General features: G+C 43.1%; 1 protein-coding gene across 1 annotated transcript in view; it reads right to left on the bottom strand.

Annotated features, from left to right (window-relative positions):
- Positions 1 to 19,671, bottom strand: part of slc13a3 (solute carrier family 13 member 3) — a 68,883-nt gene that overhangs the window by 16,133 nt on the left and 33,079 nt on the right. Inside the window, exons 6-11 of the mRNA XM_072243162.1 lie at positions 17,227 to 17,352; positions 14,300 to 14,389; positions 11,809 to 11,913; positions 11,208 to 11,305; positions 5,786 to 5,898; positions 3,520 to 3,681 (exon numbers count right to left, since the gene is read on the bottom strand). Coding sequence (XP_072099263.1) covers positions 3,520 to 3,681; positions 5,786 to 5,898; positions 11,208 to 11,305; positions 11,809 to 11,913; positions 14,300 to 14,389; positions 17,227 to 17,352 — 694 coding nt within the window. The remainder of the gene's footprint in view (positions 1 to 3,519; positions 3,682 to 5,785; positions 5,899 to 11,207; positions 11,306 to 11,808; positions 11,914 to 14,299; positions 14,390 to 17,226; positions 17,353 to 19,671) is intronic.

The following is a 19,671-nucleotide window of genomic DNA, read 5'->3' as shown; positions in this document are numbered from 1 at the left end:
CCGGTGGCTGGGGACCGCTGGGCTAAGCTACCACAACTCCTTGAGAGGGTGGCCGAACAAAGAAAGTAAAAAAAAACAATTTTCCTGGTTAAACAAGTGGATGTGCTTTCTAGACTGAAAAAAAACATGAGATGCAAGTTGAATAACAACTTCAGATTTTAACTAAATAACATGGAATTGGAAATTTGGTGCTGTGACTGATGTTCATTAAGCTGCTGGGACGTCACAGAAACCCACTGAGCTCACTGGGACAAAAATTTGGCTAAAGTGTGACTCCAGTCCCACATCGATATGATTGGCTCTGAAGTGATTGCCCTCAGATAGCGCCTTGTAATCTCTTCAGTTTTACCGAACAGGTAAAAATATTATCAAACAGAGGGCAGGGTTCATGTGCTGGCAGGTAACTCAGCATTAACCACCAGCCTCACCAGCGAGGTCAACAGCGTGCAAAGCGATTTAAAAAATTGGACGAGCCTCCATGTTTCTCAATGAAGTAGAGGACATTTCTTCTTTGTTCATGATGGATCTTGGGAGAAGGCTACCACATAAACTGTCCACTTAAATACTACCTGAGGTTAACAACTGTCCTTTAGTTCATCGTCAATGCTAGATGATAGACGGGGAAAAAAGTGTGCGCCCATTTAAGATGAGGTCCTGAAGGAGCAACACCTCATATTCTGTTTAGAAAACCTCCAACCTAACAGCACAAACATTGATTTCTCTAACTTCTGGACATTTCTCTCCCTGCCTTTTCTCTCTTTTTCCATTCCCCGTTCTGGCTCCCCTTTTACTCTTTTTTCTCTTCAGCTGCCCATCACTTTCCTCTAGTGCCCCTCCTTCTTCCCTTTCTCCCATGGTCCACTCTTCCCTCCTATCAGATTCCTTCTTCTTTAGTCCTTTACCTCTTCCACCAATCACCTCCCAGCTCCTCACTTCATTCCCCCCTCCTCCACCCACACACCTTCCCACTATCCCCTGCCAGCTTGTACTCATTCCCCTCGCCCCCACCATTTTATTCTGGCTTCCCCCTTCTTTTCCAGTCCTGATGAAGGGTTTTGGCCCAAAACATTCCTCTCCATAGATGTTGCCTGACCTGTTGAGTTCCTCCAGTATTTTGTGTGTGTTCCAAAACAGAGACCAGTCCTTTGACTTACCCAGCCATGAGACTCAGATTTTATTGGCCAAAGAGGTACTTTGCCACTCAATTCTTAATTGTCTTGAAGTAAAGGTCTTTCTGAGACAGTTCAGTGGGCAAATAAGAGTAAACAACATTTTTGTGAGTGTACTCGACAGACCCCAGACCACAGATGGACAATATATTGCAACATACAAAATGCTGGAGGAACTCAGGTAGCATCTATGTAGGGAAGTAAATAGTCAATGTTTCGGGCCAAGACCCTTCAGAGGACTGCAAAGGAAGGGGGAAGAAGCCAGAATGAATGGATGGGGGAGTGGAAGGAGTACACACCGGCAGGTGATAGGTGAGGGCAATATATTTGCCTGTTTTGTGAGAATTCCATTAATACCAGCCCCCTTTTTCCAGATTTGCTTGTGTAGTTAGTGAACTGAATTTAAATTCCCCAGATACCATGTTGGTGTTTGAACTCGAGTCCAGGAGTGGTTCTAGTTTTTCAAAGTTCAAAGTACAGTTATTATCAAGGTCTGTATACACTATACAACTCCTTACAGGCAGCCACAGAACAAGAAACCCGAAAGACTGAAAACCCCCCATGTTCAGAGAGAAAGAGAAACAAAGCAAATTGTGCAAACAATGAAAGTAAGCAAACTGTGTGCAGAGCGAAAGTGAGTCCTCAGACACAAAGCTGAAAGCAGCCAGAGCAGGAGCAGGCCACAGCCTCAGTGCAGTGAAGAGCAGTGTAAACGTCACAGAGCCCCGAGCAGCCGGAGAAGGCTGTGAGTTCAAGTCCAGTCAAGGGATGCCCGTATGAAAATGGAGTGACACCCCGTTAGAGCTTGGCACTGTTGGTGTTACTTTCTTTACAATGTGACATTATATTTAAAGGTCTGTCACATGTACATCGAAACAGACAGTGAAATGTGGCCGTGTACATCAAACCAAATCAGCAAGGATTATGCCGTGGGCAACTGTCGTCACTCCTCTGGCATCAACACAGCATGCCCACAGCTCACTGACCCTAAACCCATATCTTTGGAACGTGGAAGGAAACTGAGCAGAGAAAGGAAGCACACGCGGTCACAGGGAGAATGTACAAACTCCTTACAGCTGAACACCAACGCTCTGTCCGCCAGAGAAAGCAGGATCTCCCAGTGGCCACACATTTTAATTCCACGTCCCATTCCTGTTCTGATATGTCTATCCACGGCCTCCTCTACCGTCAAGATGAAGCCACACTCAGGTTGGAGGAATAACACCTTATATTCCGTCTGGGTAGCCTCCAACCTGATGGCATGAACATTGACTTCTCTAACTTCCGTTAATGCCCCACCTCCCGTTCTCACCCCATCCCTTATTTATTTATTTGATTAGTTAGTTAATTAATTAATTCCCCCCTTTTTTCTCTCTCTGTTCCTCTCACTATAACTCCTTGCCTGCTCTCCATCTTCTTCTGGTGCTCCCCTCCCCCTTTCTTTCTCCCTAGGCCTCCTGCCCCATGATCCCCTCCCTTTTGTATCCTTGTATCCCTTTTGCCAATCAACTTGCCAGTTCCTAGCTCTATCCCTGCCCTTCCTGTCTTCTCCTATCACTTTGGATCTCCCCTTCCCCATCCCACTTTCAAATCTCTTACTATCTCTTCTTTCAGTTAGTCCTGACGAAGGGTCTGGGCCTGAAATATCGACTGTACCTCTTCCTATAGATGCTGCCTGGCCTGCTGCGTTCCACCAGCATTTTGTGTGTGTTGCTTGAATTTCCAGCATCTGCAGATTTCCTCGTGTTTGCGTCCTTACAGAGAGTGCTAGGAATCAGCTGGCACTGTAAAGCAGCGAACCATGACGCCCTTTTCTGCTGATTCTGTCTTTGCTTTCTCATGAGGGTGCAAAATAGTCCATGAAGAATGTTATGTATTTAATATTTCAATAATAGTTGAGTAATCTTGTATATATTCTGTATTTTGTTTGATTAAGCATTCTTCAAGTAATTCATTCTGGGTTATATGTATAAATTCGCGAATTGCATATGTCACCACGCTACCATAGGATATGTGCACGCCTCACTTGAGTTAAACCCAAAGTTAGACCCGTATTCCCAGATTGCTGTGTCTTCCTTTGAATTAGTTTAATGTTTTAAAGTTACAAAACATAACAGAAGATTTTTAAGGAGGGGCAAAAGACATTTTTACCAAAATTGTTTTTGCAAATGTTATTATTGATTTCAACAAAGTTCTCTTCTGTTTGCAACTTTGGAATTTAAACTTTGTGTGCTCCTAGAGTGTTCAAAGTGAAGGTAAAGCTACGAAAGCACTTTGGCTGCAATGTCTTGTGTTTGAGAAAGGCAAGATCTTCTTTCAGCTTCCTGTATTTTCAAATGTGGAAACTCACCAGCTTAATTAAAACAGGTAGTAGTATTATAATGGTGGCAGTGTTGCTGGCAAATTCAGTGAAGCACGTCACTAGCAAAGAGACCAGTATGAGAGCGATGCTTGGCTTGACGTTCACGAGGGGGTAAAGCTGATTACTGAGCCAGACAGACAGTCCCGAGGCCTAGAAAGCAAAGGCAGCAGACTCAGTAAAGCTCTGAGATGAATAAAATAAGAATCGAAAACAAAGACATTGTAATAGCTGGAGAAACCAGACACCCTAATTGGTGGCTTGTTTGTCACCATTGGGGCAGCATAGTGGTGTAGCAGTTGACGTAACATTATTGCAGCAGCAGCTATTGGGGCTTCAGTTCTGACGCCATCTGGAAGGAGTCTTCCCATTCTCCTCATGACTACATGGGTTTCCTCCGAGTGCTTTGGTTTCCTCCCACATTCCAAAGACATAGGGGTTAGTAGGTTAATGGGTCACATGGGTATAATTGGACCGGAAAGGCTCGTTGGGCTGAAAGGGCCTCTTACTGTGCTGTATCTCCAAACCGGGGGTTCCACAGACCCCTTGCTTAATGGTATTGGTCCATGGAATGAAAAATGTTGGGAACTGCAGCTTTAAACAAACAAACAAAATGTTCATATCTGCCAACTAGTCTCCCAGTGATTGAAGACCTGGCCAGGAATCTGGGGTCTGCTAGTTTTATTGTATACCCAATGCAACAAAACAAAACACTTAATGCAACAAATGCTCTGACATTACGCTGCAGTAAATTAATTTGGTTATAGTACGAGGGATTATTTTTTGCCCTTGGCTACATTTTGAAGCATATCAAGAATCCTGACATTTCCAAGTGAGCCCTGTCGATAACCCGCATGATCTTCCACCCCTTCAAACTAATGAGAGTGAATGGATTCGTAGCTCTGCAAATAAAAATAATTCATAGTCTGCATTCCAAGTCCCATGCCAAATTTTGATCTGCGGTACCATGTAACAAGTACACAGATTCAGTAAGAATAATATTTCTTTTGATTGTTGTAACAGACTTCCAGGGAGCTAGGCAGCACCATTAATAATTGGAGGTTAAGCTGCAAAATTGGTCATTTTTTAAAACAATATTTTAAGTAAAATTATTTTGGGGTGGCGCAGTAGCATAGCGCTTAGCATCAGCAATGGTGATTCAATTCCACCGCGGTCTTTGTGTTCTCCCCACGATTGCATGGCATTCCGCTGACTGCTCCGGTTTCAGCCCACAGCCCAAAGATTAGATTAGATTATGAGGACACTCAGTCCTCATTTATTGTCATTTAGAAATGCATGCATGCATTAGGAAATGATACAATGTTCCTCCAGAGTGATAGCACACAAAAACAGGTCAAACCAAAGACTAACACTGACAAAACCACATAATTATAACATATAGTTATAGCAGTGCAAAGCAATACCATAATTTGATAAAGAACAGACCATGGGCACAGTAAAAAAAATCTGAAGTCCCGATCGACTCCTATAGTCCCCAATAGCAGGCGACAAGAAGGGAGAAACTCCCTGCCATAGTCCTCCAGGCACCGACAACTGCCGATGCCTTGGAAGCACCCGACCACAGCCAACACTGAGTCCATCTGAAAACTTCGAGCCTCCGATCAGCCCCTCCGATACAGCCTCCCGAGCGCCATCCTCTGCCGAGCGCCTTCGACCTCGTCCCGGTCGCCAAAACAAGCAAAGCCGAGGACTCAGAGGCTTACTCCTCCAGAGATTCTGGTTACCACACAGTAGCGGCGACAGCACAGCGGGCATTTCAGAAGTTCCTCTAGATGTTCCTCCGTGCTCTCATGTCTGTCTCCATCAAATCAGAACTGGGCACGGTACCCTACTTAACAAATACAGATATCATTCTGGAACGGCCGCGCGCGCTGCGTCGCACCACCATCTTCTCCTCCTCCTTGTTCCTTTCTGTGACTTGTGGCTCATTGGATGGCATTTTTGCCACTTCTTAAAAGCATTTTTTCTGCTTTTTTACAAGGCTGACCTGTTGGCTTGGCAGTCAACCCGGCAAGGATGGAAAGCATGCAAGGAGCCAGCCGGAATCTCAGCTGGGCCTACTCACCTTGAAGTCCACTGTGGGTGCCACTACACTACTGGCTGGCTAAAAGATATACAGGTTAGTAGGCTAATTGGTCACGGGGGTGTAATTGGGCCGGAAGGATCTGTTACCGTGCAGTATCTCTAAATAAAATAACAATGAAGTACAAGGAAATAAAATCTCTGTGATACGTACCTCACAGCCTTTGGCTATGGCGTAACCTCCGCCAGTCAACAGGATCACATTCCAGGGCAAGTTACTTTGGATTTTTGACCAGGATAGCAGGGGTGGATTTGTTTTCCCTGAGGCTGGAGAAGAAAAATTGAGGACAAAATAAAAAGATGAAGAGCATTAATGTCTTGTCACTGAGAAAGCTTGTTAATTAGCAAACCAAGGAAGAAGAGTGAGTGGTTCTCAATGGCCTCAAAGATGATCGACACCTGTAACAGCAAACACCATCCCCAACACCAAGTTATGTAGAATATTCAAGGCAGGGAAAATTCCCAAGGCACTTCATAGAACATAGAACAGTACAGGGAAAGGCCCTCTAGAGGCCCATAATTTGTGCTAAACTAATTAAGCAATTTAAACTTGATGAAGACTTTGGCCTGAAATATTGATTGTTTATTCCTCTGCATAGATGCTTCCTGACCTGCTGAGTTCCTCCAGCATTTTGTGCGTGTTATTCTGGATTTCCAGCATCTGCAGAATCTCTTGTGTTTATGACACCTAAACCCTCAGCCTGCACACAGTCCATATTCCTCCATTCTCTGCATGTATCGAAAAGCCTATTAAAACACCCCTATCGCATCTACCTCCAGCATAAGGAGAATGGGGTTGAGAGGAATAGTAAATTAATGGGCTGGATGGCCTAATTCTGCTCCCTTGTCTTAAGGCCTTAAAACCATCTCAGGTATGTTACTGGATAACATATAACACAAACTACATCAGAAGATATTAGGGCAGGTGTTTCTGAGCTTCTGAGCTATTATTGGTGCATAATAAAGAACTTCATTTCCCAGTGGGCAATAGGGGCAGTTCACCCAGAACCCGAAGTTTCAATGGTGAGCAGATTGCACATGCTCAGTGTTGAGCAGATTTCAGTAATAAAATATTCTTGCATTAAGCCCACACTAAGTTTGTCTTTCCTAAGTGCAAACATAAGAGAGAGTGATGGTGCTCGCTACAGTTCCAATGCTTACTTTCCAATTAAATATGATAACCAGGCTGTAAAAATCCCAATTAAAAAAAAGGGTTGAGTTTAATCGAGCAAACTTTTCAGCATTTACAGGCACATGTTTGACATGTAACTGTTTTACTCTCTAACAATATAACATGTAAATCATTTTAATAAATAATGATATCCTTGATAACGCAAGTAAAGAGTCACCCAGCACAATCTTCTCTGCAAACTCTACTGGTTAAATACAGTTTATTAGACTGAATTATAAAGTTTTGTTCATTATGGATCCCTCAAAGAGAGCAGCAACCATCACTAAAGACCCGCACCAATGGCTCATAGGTTTCATTTAATATCTGAGAATGTATACAGCATACAACCCGAAATCCTTACTCTTCACAGACATCCACAGAACAGAGAAAAAAAGCCCAAAGAATGAATGCCAGAGCAACATTCAAGGCCCCAAAATCCTGCCCCCACTTGCTCCAGAAGCATCATCCTCCCACTGCCCACCATGCAAGCAACGGCAAAGCCCCCAGAGAAGAGGATCTAGAGTCCATCAAAGCCTATTGTCCATCCCAACACTCAGACATCTCAGACAAGCCATGCTCTCTTCTCACTACTACCATCTAGGGTGGCCATTTCCAAATTTCCAAAAAGGAGGACATTGCATCCGTGGTCATAGGTTACCATATCTCACACTGACGTCACGTACCTACGCATTCTCGCCTCTCTTTTACCCTGAGTGTTAAAACTGCCTTCGCTCCGGAAATCCTTGGCCGTTTACCCGCAGCCTTCTTGTTCCGAATCCAAATTATAGCTTTCAGTTCCCACTGTTTTAAGTATAACTGAGTTAATTTATATAAGTTTTCTAGTCAGGCCCAAAAAAGGAGGACAAATTAACGTACGTCTCGAGGTGGCGCCAGACTGAGGACAGAGTGTTCAAAAGCCGGACTGTCCGGCCTAAAGGCGGACGCCTGGCCTCCCTGCTACCATCAGGCAGGAGGTACAAAAGCCTTAGGCCCCACACCACCTGATTCAGGAATAGTTATTACCCTACAAATATCAGGCTCTTGAACTGGTGTGGAAAACTTCACTTATCTCAACGCTGTACTGACTCCACAACCTAAAGTCTCACTTTCAAGGACTCCTTACAACTTGAGTTCTCAGTATTTTAGTGTTTGCAGTTTGTCTTCTTTTGCACATTAGTTGTTTGTCAGTCTTTGTTTGTGTATAATTTCATAAGTTCTATGGTATTCATTTTTCTGTAAATGAATTTCAAGGTAGTTTATGTGTGTGTTTCTCTGGTAACATATTTGTACTTAGATAATAAACTTTACTTTGAATTCCACACAATGTGCACAGCTCCAGACCCTTCTGTTGTAACTGTATTACCGCACACAATCCAGATGAAAACTCGAGTAGCTAAAGGAGTCCCTTGGCTGTGGGAAATTCCAGACATTCCAAACTGGAAATAGGAATTGCTAGATTTCTCCCCACAGCAAACCCCAAACCCATAGAACAGTACACTTAATTTAGTGTTTAACTTTACATTTTCATTTTGGGAGCTTGGAGCAAGACCAACATTGTTGCACAAGCCTATTTGCATATGAGAAGGTGTTGGTTAGCTGTCTTTGAAGTGCTTTGGCTCCTCTGGTACTTATTGGCATGAAGTTCCAAGGTTTAGACCCAGGGATAGTCCAGTATCTCCAAGTGTAACTTGGAGGGACTGGTTTACCATACATCTCCTGCTCCTGTCCTTCTTGGTGGAAGATGTGTGCTGGGAGGAGTTGCATGAGTAACATCAGTGCTTTTTGTTGATGGCCCACTGCGTCCATTGTGCCCTGGTGATGGATCGAAGGAAGGGTTGATGAGTACCACCAAGCCAGCTGCTTTGTCCTGTATTGTGTCCAGCTTATTGAGAATTGCTTGAACAAGTAGGTGGAGGGCATTTCATCAGACTCCAGATTTGTGCTAGGGGGTGAATGCTGGAAATGTGGAGTGGCTCAGGATGTGCACCATCATCTCCTCTCTCTACCACGGGTTGCAGGTTGTTCATGATGTGGTTTCCTCTGTACAGGGGAAACCAAACACAGATTTTGATGACTGCATTGGGAAGTTCCTCCATTAGCTCTACAAGCATTGGTAGGTGCTTCTCACCATTTGATACGTTCATTCTCCAGATCATACCCACCATGACCCCTCTCCTGCCCTGCCTCAATGAGGCTTGAAATAAAATGCAGGAGCAATATATCACCCTTCAAGCACAAACATTATCAGGATTTGAGAGAACTGTTTTTCTCCTTACATTTTCACCTCTTCTGGATCCATCTGTTGTTTCTAGAAGAATTTATTGATAATTGTTGAAGCAGGTAAGTGGAAAGCATTTCAACCTATTTGTCATATATGTGTATTCCTGGAAATGTGGAGTGGCTTAGAATGTGCACACCATCTCCTCCCCACTCTACTGAGAGGTGTAGATGCCTCATAAGATCATAAGATATAGGAGCAGAATTAGGCTATTTGGCCCATTGCGTCTGCTTTGCCATTTCATTATGGCTGATCCAATTTGCCTCTCAGCCCAGTCTCCTACCTTCTCCCGATATCCCCTCGTACCCTGACTAATCAAGATTCTGTTAACCTGTACCTTCAATATACATAATGACTTGGCTCCCACAGCTGCCTCTGGCAATGAATTCTACAGATTTACCACTCTCTAGCTAAAGAAATTCCTCCTCATCTCCATTCTAAAAGGACATCCCTCTATTCTGAGGCTGTGTCCTCTGGTCTCAGACTCTCCCACACAGGAAACACCCTCTCCACATCCACTCTATTAAGGCCTTTCACTATTTGAGAGGATTGTGTTAGGTCACCCCTCATTCTTTTGAATTCCATCAGATGCTCTTCATATGACAAGCCATTCAATCCTAGAATCATTTTCGTGAACCTCTTTTGAACACTCTCCAGTTTCAGCACATCCTTTCTAAAATAAGGGGTCCAAACCTGCTCACAATACTCCAAGTGAGGCCTCACCAGTGCTTTATAAAGTTTCAACATTACATCCTTGCTTTTTATATTTCAGTCCTCTTGAAATGAATGCTAACATCACATTTACCTTCCTCACCACAGACTCAACCTGCAAGTTAACCTTCAGGGAATCCTGCACAAGGACTCCCAAATCCCTTTGCACCTCATTTTTTGTATTTTCTCTCTATCTTGAAAATAGTCAACCTTTCCTTTCTTCTACCAAAAAGCGTGACCATACACTTCCCAAACCTGTATTCCCTCTGCCATTTCTTTGCCCGTTCTCCTAAACTGTCCAAGTCCTTCTGTAGCCTACTTCCTCAAAACTACCTATCCTGCAAACTTTGCAACAAAGCCATCAATTCCATCATCCAAATCAATGACATATAACGTTAAAAAAAATTGGTCCCAATGCATACCTCTGTGGAACACCTCTAGCCACCGGCAGCCAGCCAGAAAAGGCTCCGTTTATTCCCACCCTTTGCCTCCTGCCAAACAGTTACTGCTTTATCCATGCAAGAATCTTTCCTGTAATACTACGAGCTTCATGATGTGGCCTCCACCTGTTGATCCTAAACCCACCCACATCTACCTTGCACCACCATACCATGTGACATGGAATTTCTGCCGTGTTGCACCATACAAAATACCTTAGCATTTTTCACCCCTCCTCACTCCCTTCTGTCATTGTCCAGTTCCTGGCAACAGGCCATCAACCTAAAAAAATTAACCATGTCTTTTTCTCCCCACAGAAGCTCAAGCTTCTCAGTTCTTCTAGCATTACTGCTTTTTACATAGAAATCTGTTTATACTGTATATTTAAAGCAGAGATGGATAAATATCTTATAAAATCAAGGAATTAGTTATAGGGAAATTTCATAGAACATAGAACACTACAGAACAGAACTTTGTCCCACAAAGTTGGAGCCAACCTTTTAATCTACTCCAGAATCAATCTAACTCTTCCCTCACAGATAGCCCGCCTTTTTTCTTTCACCTATGTGCTAAAAATTGAGGCCACCATATTGACTGATGGATTCCTGCTCCTTTTTTCTTAGCAACACACATCAAAGTTGCTGGTGAACGCAGCAGGCCAGGCAGCATCTCTAGGAAGAGGTGCAGTCGACGTTTCAGGCCGAGACCCTTTGTCCTGAAACGTCGACTGCACCTCTTCCGAGAGATGCTGCCTGGCCTGCTGCGTTCACCAGCAACTTTGATGTGTGTTGCTTGAATTTCCAGCATCTGCAGAGTTCCTGTTGTTTTCCTTTTTTCTTATGTTTTATTTTTTGTTTTCCCTCTGTTTCTGTAATTCCTGGCTCAAACTGCACTAGGATTGTTTATCTCCTTCATTCCTGACTATTTCCTTCCAAGAGTCTCATCTCCTCCACAATTTGGCCAATATAACTGACGTACCTTTTGGATTAAACCACCACTTCAGCGAAGGCTTCTGGGATGGGAAGAAGCACAGTATAATAACGAACGTCATTCCAGTCACTGCGTCAGATAAATAGCTGGAAAACAGTTTGTACAAAGCTTAGATAAGGGAGTTGATCTTTATTGGTGACTCCACCTCTGAGGAAGGAGGAAATGGAAATTCGGTCAAGTATGTGTGAGGAATTTTTCTCAAGCTGCTGGGATGACTCTGTGGGTCGAGCAACATCTGTGGAGGCAGAGGGATGCTCAACTCACACTAGAGGAATGGACCTTTGGAACAATACTGAAAAGTTTCTTTACTCAGACAAGTGTAACCTTATTTAATTTAATGCTCTTTTTGTTGTGAATGCTCAGTCTGCAAATATACTGAAATCTGTTGATTAACAGGTTTTTGAATATTGAAGAAATCAATGGTGTGAACTGAAATTACGACAAAGGACAGCCATGATCTTATTAAATTATCAAATAAAACTGGAAGGCAATATAACCAATTTCTGCCTCCATTTCTGCTATGTATTTTTTTCAAAATATTTTTATTTGTGCGCTTCAGCTAAGTAAATTAGAAAAAAGTTTTCCTTACCCCTTTCTGAACAAAATGGCCCACCCAGAAATGAACTTTGGATCTCTTGTGAGAAGCATAGTTGCAAATAAGAAGAAGAAAACTGAAATTGCACCCTCTGCAAATCTGGAGACAAGAACAAACAAACAATTACAAAGCATTTCAGAACGTTCCAAAGCAATTTTTTTCCAAACCAGATATTGGATGAACACTGGTCAATGCATTTTATGTACATATAAATCCATTTGAAATCAGGGTGGCACGGTAGCTCAGTGGTTGGCTTTACGCTTTACAATATCAGTGACCCGGGTTCAATTCCCACTGTTTCCTGAAAGGAGTTTGTACGTTCTCCCTGTGACCACATAGGTTTCCTTTGGTTTCCTCCCACAGTCCAAAGATGTAACGGTTGGTAGGTTAATTGGGCATTGTAAATTGTCCTGTGATTAGGCAGGGATGAATCTTGGCGGGGGGGGAGAGGGGGTTTGCTGGGCATTACGGCTTGAAGGGCCAGAAGGGCTTATTCCGCACTGCATGTCAATTTAAAAAAAACAATAAAACGTTCACATTATAGTGATGTAGGAAACAGAGCTGGTAATCTATGCATATAGTAATGTGACAATAATCAAATGACTTATTTGTTGATGATGCTGGTTGAAAGATCTCAACCTCACTTTGCAACATAGGTTACCAATATAAATTGCCAACCTTTTGCTGGTAGGGAGTATCTGCCTACTTTTAAACACATATTCTGGTTAAGGCACTGCTTAAATCTGTTCTACAATTCTTTGGTGTAGCTTTTATATCTACTCAAGATGACCTATGTCTTCACACAGGTCTTTAATTTAAGACTTCATCCAAAAGATGTCACTCCATCAACACTTCACTTGTCTGTCCCATGGATTTGATGCCATAGTAGATATCATTATGTACTGTGTCGTATGGCGTGGGCAATCATGATCTTTCCATGAGCATGATTGTCCTAGGACCATGGGGTCCTTCTTACCACTCCATATACTGTACAACTAGGATGTTGTTTAATTATGTTGGAGTTTGTGAGTTCTATTGCATGTGCCTTTCCCAGTTATTGGTTCTGAGAAGGTGGTTTACAACCCAGCTATCCTTCAGCTTTCCCACTCTTTTCCCCACTTTACCATGGAATTTCAGAAGTATTCTCTTGGTGAAATAATTGACTGTTAAGTATAATGATAACAGGATGTCTACTGTAGGTGGTGGGGTGGAGAAACGTCTCAACCAAAGGAGGTGTAAGGTTCTCCTTCCCTCTGCTTGGGCAAGGGGTAGCACCTGCTTAGCCCCCTCCCCCCACATGAAGCCATAGGAGTAGGTGGTGGGTGGTTGTATGAGCAGCTGGTCCACATCGCAAGTCCACTGACATCAGGCAGACAATCCCTGAAGAGCACTGGTAATGACTGGAAAACACTGCCCAGAAGGCCGCAATGACAAACTACTTCTATGGGAAAATTTACCAAGAACAATCATGATCAAGAGCATGATCACTCACGTCATATAGTACGACATGGCACACAACGAACGGATTGTATATCTAATAGAAGTTACACTGAATGTGAGAGCAACACACACAGAGTGCTGGGAGATCTCAGCAATTAGGCTGCACATATAGAGGAGCATGAACAGCTTACATTTTGGGCTGACACCCTTCATCAAGATGGAGAGGAATGGGGAAGAAGCTGCAATAAAAAGGTGGAGGGGGCAGAAGAAGTAGGTAAGACGAGGTGAGAAGGAAGGTGGGTGAGTGGGGGGTGTGGGGAAGGAGAATGAAGCAAGACGCTGGGAGGTGATAGTTGGAAGGAGTATAGGGCTGGAGAAGAAAGGATCTGATAGAAGACAGTGGACCATGGAAGAAAGGGAAGGTGAAGGGAACTAGAGGGAGGTGATGGGCAAGTGAGGAGAAGAGAAGGAGGTGAGAGGAAGAGGAATGAAAAAGGGAGAAGGTAGAGGGGAGAGAAATTACTGAAAGTTGGAGAAATTGATGTTCACACCATCAGGTTGGAGGCTATCCAGACAGAATACGAGGTCTTGCTCCTCCATCCCGAGTATGGCCTCATTGTAGCAGTAGAGGAAGCCACCGGCTGACATGTTGGAATAGGAATGGGAAGTCGAATTGAAATGGAAGGCCACTGGGAAATCCTGCTTGTATGCCGGAGATTGAATGTGATTTTGGGAATGAGAATTATTAGATTTAACAGAGACCAAGTATTGGATTGATATGATTACAATTGAGAGCTGAGAGAGAGAGAGAGAAAGTAATTGCATCTATATTGGTGGTGGCAACCTCACTTTTCAACAAGGGTTACCGATAATAAATTGTCAACCTTTTGCAGGCAGCGTGACCACTCTGACTACGCTTAAACACATATTCCAAATGCTGCATGGATTTCAGGAGACAGGAGGGGAAATATTTTAATATGTCCCAGCCCATCAACACAAGAGGAAAGACGAAAACAAGTCATTGTTGTAGATCATCCATGCTTACGTGATTGGTCCCAGTTTATTGTATTCACTCTGTATCACATCCTTCACCCTGGCTTGGGACTCACTATCGCTTGACTTCTTGCCGCATGACCTAAAAGGAAGGGTTAAAAAGGGGGAATAAAAAGGAACTGAAGAATTGTCACCACAGCACGTACAGCAAAGCTTCAGAACAGAAACAAACAGGGTGGAAGTGAATTTAAACTTTCAAAACCATGGTCTAAGTTAGGTTATAAAGATCAACATATTATACTGAGAATTCTGTATACCTTTGTTTATTTTATCTTTGAATCTTATTATTGTGTTTAACAGCCTTCCACCAAACAACAGGAGAAAGCCCAGTTGTAAGGAGTCAATAAATAACTCAAGTTAATATGGAATTCATAATATATTTATATTGTAATTGTTATATCATTATATAGTCATAGAGTACTACAGTACAGAAACAGGCCCTTCCGCCCATCTAGTCTGTACTGGCCGTCAACCTGCACCCAGACCATGGCCCTCAATACCCCCCCTATCCATACTTCTCTTAAATGTTGAGATCGAACTTGCATCCACCACTTCCACTGGCAGCTCATACCACACACTCACCAGCCTCTGAATGAGGAAGCTCCCCCTCAGGTTCCCTTTAAATACAATATTTCACCTTTCATCCGAAACCTATGACTTCTAGTTCTAACCTGAGGGGGAAAGCTTGCATGCATTTTCCTTAACTTTGTATAAGATCTCCCCTCATTCTCCTGTGCTCTAGGGAATAAGGTCCTAACCAATTCAACATAGAACTTAGGTCTGTTCTGTATTTAATATGTGATTAATATTGTAAATATATTGTTTGATTAAGCTTTCTTTGTTTGTTTAAATAATTCATATTACAGGTTATATGTAAAACTACGTAAATGGCATACGTCATCATGCCACCACATCATAAGTACATGCCTTGCTTAAAGTGAAAAGAAAACTAAAACATGCATGTTCTGGCTTTGTACTTTTCTTTCAATTAGTTTTACGCTTTGGAGTTACAAAGCTTAACAAGTTCCTCAATTCCTGGCAACTTGGCTTTGTAAGAGTATACCTGTAAGTAAGCGTACTGGTGGAATTCATTAGATGATTGACAAATCAAAGCAGGTAAGCCTGAAACTAATGACTGTTCATGAACCTGAAGCAATGATCTGTTTGTCTCTCCACATATGCTGTCTGAATATTCCCAGCATTTTCTGTTTTTATTTCAGATTTCCAGCATCTGCATTTCTTTTTTTCCTGCTTTTCAGAACCCAGAACTATTCCTACCCTGACACAAATTTCAAGTCAAGTCAAGTCACTTTTCATTGTCATTTTGACCATAACTGCTGGTACAGTACACAGTAAAAATGAGACATTTTTCAGGACCATGGTGCTACATGAGCAATACAAAATCTACACTGAACTACGTAAAACACAAAACTACACTAGACTACAGACCTACCCAGGACTGCATAAAGTGCACAAAACAGTGCAGGCATTACAATAAATAATAAACAAGACAATATGCACAGTAGAGGACAGTAGGTTGGTGTCAGTCCAGGCTCTGGGTATTGAGGAGTCTGATGGCTTGGGGGAAGAAACTGTTACATAGTCTGGTCGTGAGAGCCCGAATGCTTCAGTGCCTTTTGCCAGATGGCAGGAGGCCACCCATACCTAACAGGAAAGTTATCAATAAGATTGAAAGAATATTGACAGAATTTACAAGGACGCTGCTGGGACTTGAGGACCTGAGTAATAGGGAAAGGTTGAATAGGTTAGAAGTGTAGGGGAATGAGGGGAAATTTGATAGAGGTATACAAAATTGTGAGGGTTATAGATAGGGTAAATGCCAGCAAGCTTTTTCCACTGAGGTTGGGTGGCACTAGAACTAGAGGTCATAGGTTAAGGGTGAAAAGTGAACTATTTAAGAGGAACCTAGGGGGGAACTTCTTCACTCAGGGTGTTGATAGTGTGGAATGAGCTGCCAGTGGATGCAGTTTGATTTCAATGTTTAAGTGAGGTTTGGATAAGTACATGGATGGGAGCAATAGGAGGCTCTATGGTCTGGGTGCAAGTTGATCACACTATTATGCAAAGTATTAGTTTGTTTCAGACTATCTGAGCCAAAGGGTGTTTTTCTGTGCTGTAGTGCTCAATGATTCCAAGTAGGTTACAGAGTTATATAAATTAAGAATTACAGATATGCATGAAATGAGTCACAAATAGAACCACTAGTTCAGCTGAGGCTTTAGTTCCCACCCACACTTGTTCAATATCGGCAGCGGAAGGAGACACCAGTAGCTGGAGCAGGCAATCAGATTGAGGAACTCAGCAGGTCAAGCCATGCATCAGGGAGGTGCTACAGGTCCACCTCCAGGACTGCACATCATCTCTGAAGCTTCTTTCCTGTAGATATCCAGCTCACTCAGTTGTGATACCCTAATTGTTCCTGCAGAACATCCACTAAATGGTCTGTTGTGACCTCCTTGTTCTGTTGATAATTATTGGGCCTGTTCCTATGTCCACTTTTATTTAAGTTTGATTATTGACATTTGCACATGTGACCATGCTGATAATTGTTGATTGCTCAAAGCTGTTTGCACTATTGTCTTGTAAATTGTTGGTTGCTAATTGTTGGCCTGTGTTTTATACTTGGCACTGAACCACAATCAATTTTGTTACGTTTCACCTACAAGCAATAAAGCAATTCTGATTCTGATCTGTGGGTGGAAATAAATTGTTGTAAGGTTGCATAATCCTGCATAGATTTTGTTTAGCTTGCTGAGTTCCTTCAGCTGATTGTATTGGTAGGGATAATGTTTGGAGATGGTGGGGGGGAACAGATGGACATGCTAAAACTTGGACCATAGGTACACAAGAAATATTTCATCTCAGGATTGCTCCCATTTCATTTGTTCCTCCAGATACCTTATATTGAATCCTCCATGCAGGAAAGCGATCCAGAGCCAGCCAATGATCAGAAAGATGAACGCGAGAGGGAATGAAAACAGAAACCAGGAGGAAAAATTCACCATGTCGTTGCCAGGGAAGTAACTGAAACAGAGTAAGATTAGCCCACAGTCTCATAACATGAAGAAAGATATTAATTCACATCATATTATTTGCAAACCTTTAATATTGATTTCCTTACCCAAGGAACCATGAGAAGAGAAGTTAGGATAAGGGGTATCATTAACTCTTCGCCAACCTGTGTTTTCAAGGGGTGGTATGAATCAATGCTTCCACATACATGAATTGAGGCAAGACAGACCATAAGACCATTAAACATAGGAGCAGCATTAGGCCACCATTTGGCCCATTGAATCTGCTCCACTATTTCATCATGGCTGATCAGATTTCCTCTTAACCCCATTTTCCTGCTTTTACACTTTATGTATCTGAAGAAACTTTAGGTATACTCTCTAATATTATTAGCTAGCTTACTTTTGTATTCTATCTTTAATGATTTTTAATTGCCTTTTGTTGGTTTTAAAAGCTTCCCAATCCTCTAATCTCCCTTTTGCTCTATTATTTGCCCTTTCTTTGGCTTTTTTGTTGGCTTTGACTTCTCTTGTTAGCCGCAGTTGTGTCACCTTTCCTTTAGAATACTTGTTCCTCTTTGGGATATATATATCCCGTGCCTCTGAATTGCTTCCAGAAATTCCAGCCATTACTGCTCTGCCATCATCCCTGCTGGTGTTCTTTTCCAATCTATTCTGTCCAACTCTTCTCTCATGCCTCTGTAATTCTCCTTATTTTACTGTAATACTGATACATCTAACCTTAGCTTCTCCTTCTCAAATTTCAGGGTGAATTTAATCATATTATGATCACTTCCCCTAAGGGTTCTTTTACCTTAAGCTCTCTAATCAATTCTGGTTGATTGCACAACACCTAATCCAGTATAGCTGATCCTTTAGTGGGCTCAACCATGAGCTGCTCTAAAAAGCTATCTCATAGGTACTCTAGAAATTCCCTCTCCTGTAATCCAACACCAACATGATTTTCCCAATCTACCTGCATATTGAAGTCACCCATGACTATTGTAACATTGCCCTTTTGCAATGCATTTTCTACCTCCCATTGTAATTTGTAGGCCACATCCTTACTACTGTTTGGGGGTCTGTACACAACCCCCATCAGGGTCTTTTTACCCTTGCAGTTCCTTAGCTCTGTGCACAATGATCCAACACCTTTTGACCCTATGTCACCTCTTTCTCATGATTTGATTTCATTTTTACCAACAGAGCAAATACCACCACTTCTGCCTTCTTGCCTATCCTTTTCATACAATGTGTATCCTTGGGCATTAAATTGTCATGATCTGGTCCGTGAAGTCCGCATTCCGGTTTGCGGACCGGTCCGTCGAGCCTTATTCCAGGTTTCCCGGTTTTCCTTTGTTCTATTGGTGCCTTAATTGGGGCACATGATTCTCATTTTGGGCTGGCTACATAAACAGCTCCTGGGTTCAGCTTCAGTTGCTGGACTGTTCCCTTCCTTCTGTAGCCTTGCCTGCTACCTTTCGCATGAAGCCTCACCTGCTACCTTTTGCCTGAAGCCTCGCCTGCGTCCTCACCTATTCTCACCATCAAGTTCTACTGTGGAAGCAAGACTGGAGCCTTTCTGTGTCTAGATAAGGAACTGTCTTTCGTTGTTTAGAAATAGCTCTTTGTGTCCTTGCCTTCGCTAGGTAGGTCCAGCCATTTGCCACTACCTTCAGTTGGAACTGTCTCTGTGTCCATGCCTTCGTTAGGTAGGTCCGGCCATTTGCCGCTACCTAGTGTTGGGAACTGTCTCTGTGTCCATGCCTTCGCTAGGTAGGTCCAGCCATTTGCTGCTACCTTCAGTTGGAACTGTCTCTGTGTCCATGCCTTCGCTAGGTAGGTCCGGCTGTTTGCCGCTACGTTGTGTTGGGAACCGTCTCGTCATGTTCAGCATTCTGTGTATGAATCCCGGTCCTACATCCTGTTCCCAAGGAGGGGTCCCGGCTCTGTGTTCTGCGTTCCAGTCTCCCAGGACCAAGGCTCTGCGTCCCTGTCTCCCTCGACCAAGTCAAGGCTTCATGTTCTTGTCCTGTCCATGTGCTTCGCCCAGCCCAGGAGTACCTCGTCCAGCCCGGTGCTGGGGTTCCCTCAACCTGTCCAGGAGTCTCACGTCCAGTCTTGTTGCCACTCCTCGTCCTGTAGCCACGTCTTGTCCTCGCCTAGATCCAGGGTCCGAGCCCATGTCAAGACCCAGGTTCCGGGTCCCTATCCAGTCTCTGGCTTGGAGTCCTTGTCCAAGTTCTAAGTTCTTAGTTCCTCGTCCAGGCCCCGCTTTTCTAGTCTAGTCCTAGTCCAGGCCCTGTATCCTAGCCTAGTTCAAGGCCTGTGT

The sequence above is a fragment of the Mobula birostris genome, chromosome 2 (assembly GCF_030028105.1).
Source record: "Mobula birostris isolate sMobBir1 chromosome 2, sMobBir1.hap1, whole genome shotgun sequence".
NCBI lineage: Eukaryota > Metazoa > Chordata > Chondrichthyes > Myliobatiformes > Myliobatidae > Mobula > Mobula birostris.
The sequence above is the reverse complement of the archived record's forward strand: the minus strand, read 5'-3'. Positions and strand labels throughout refer to the sequence as shown.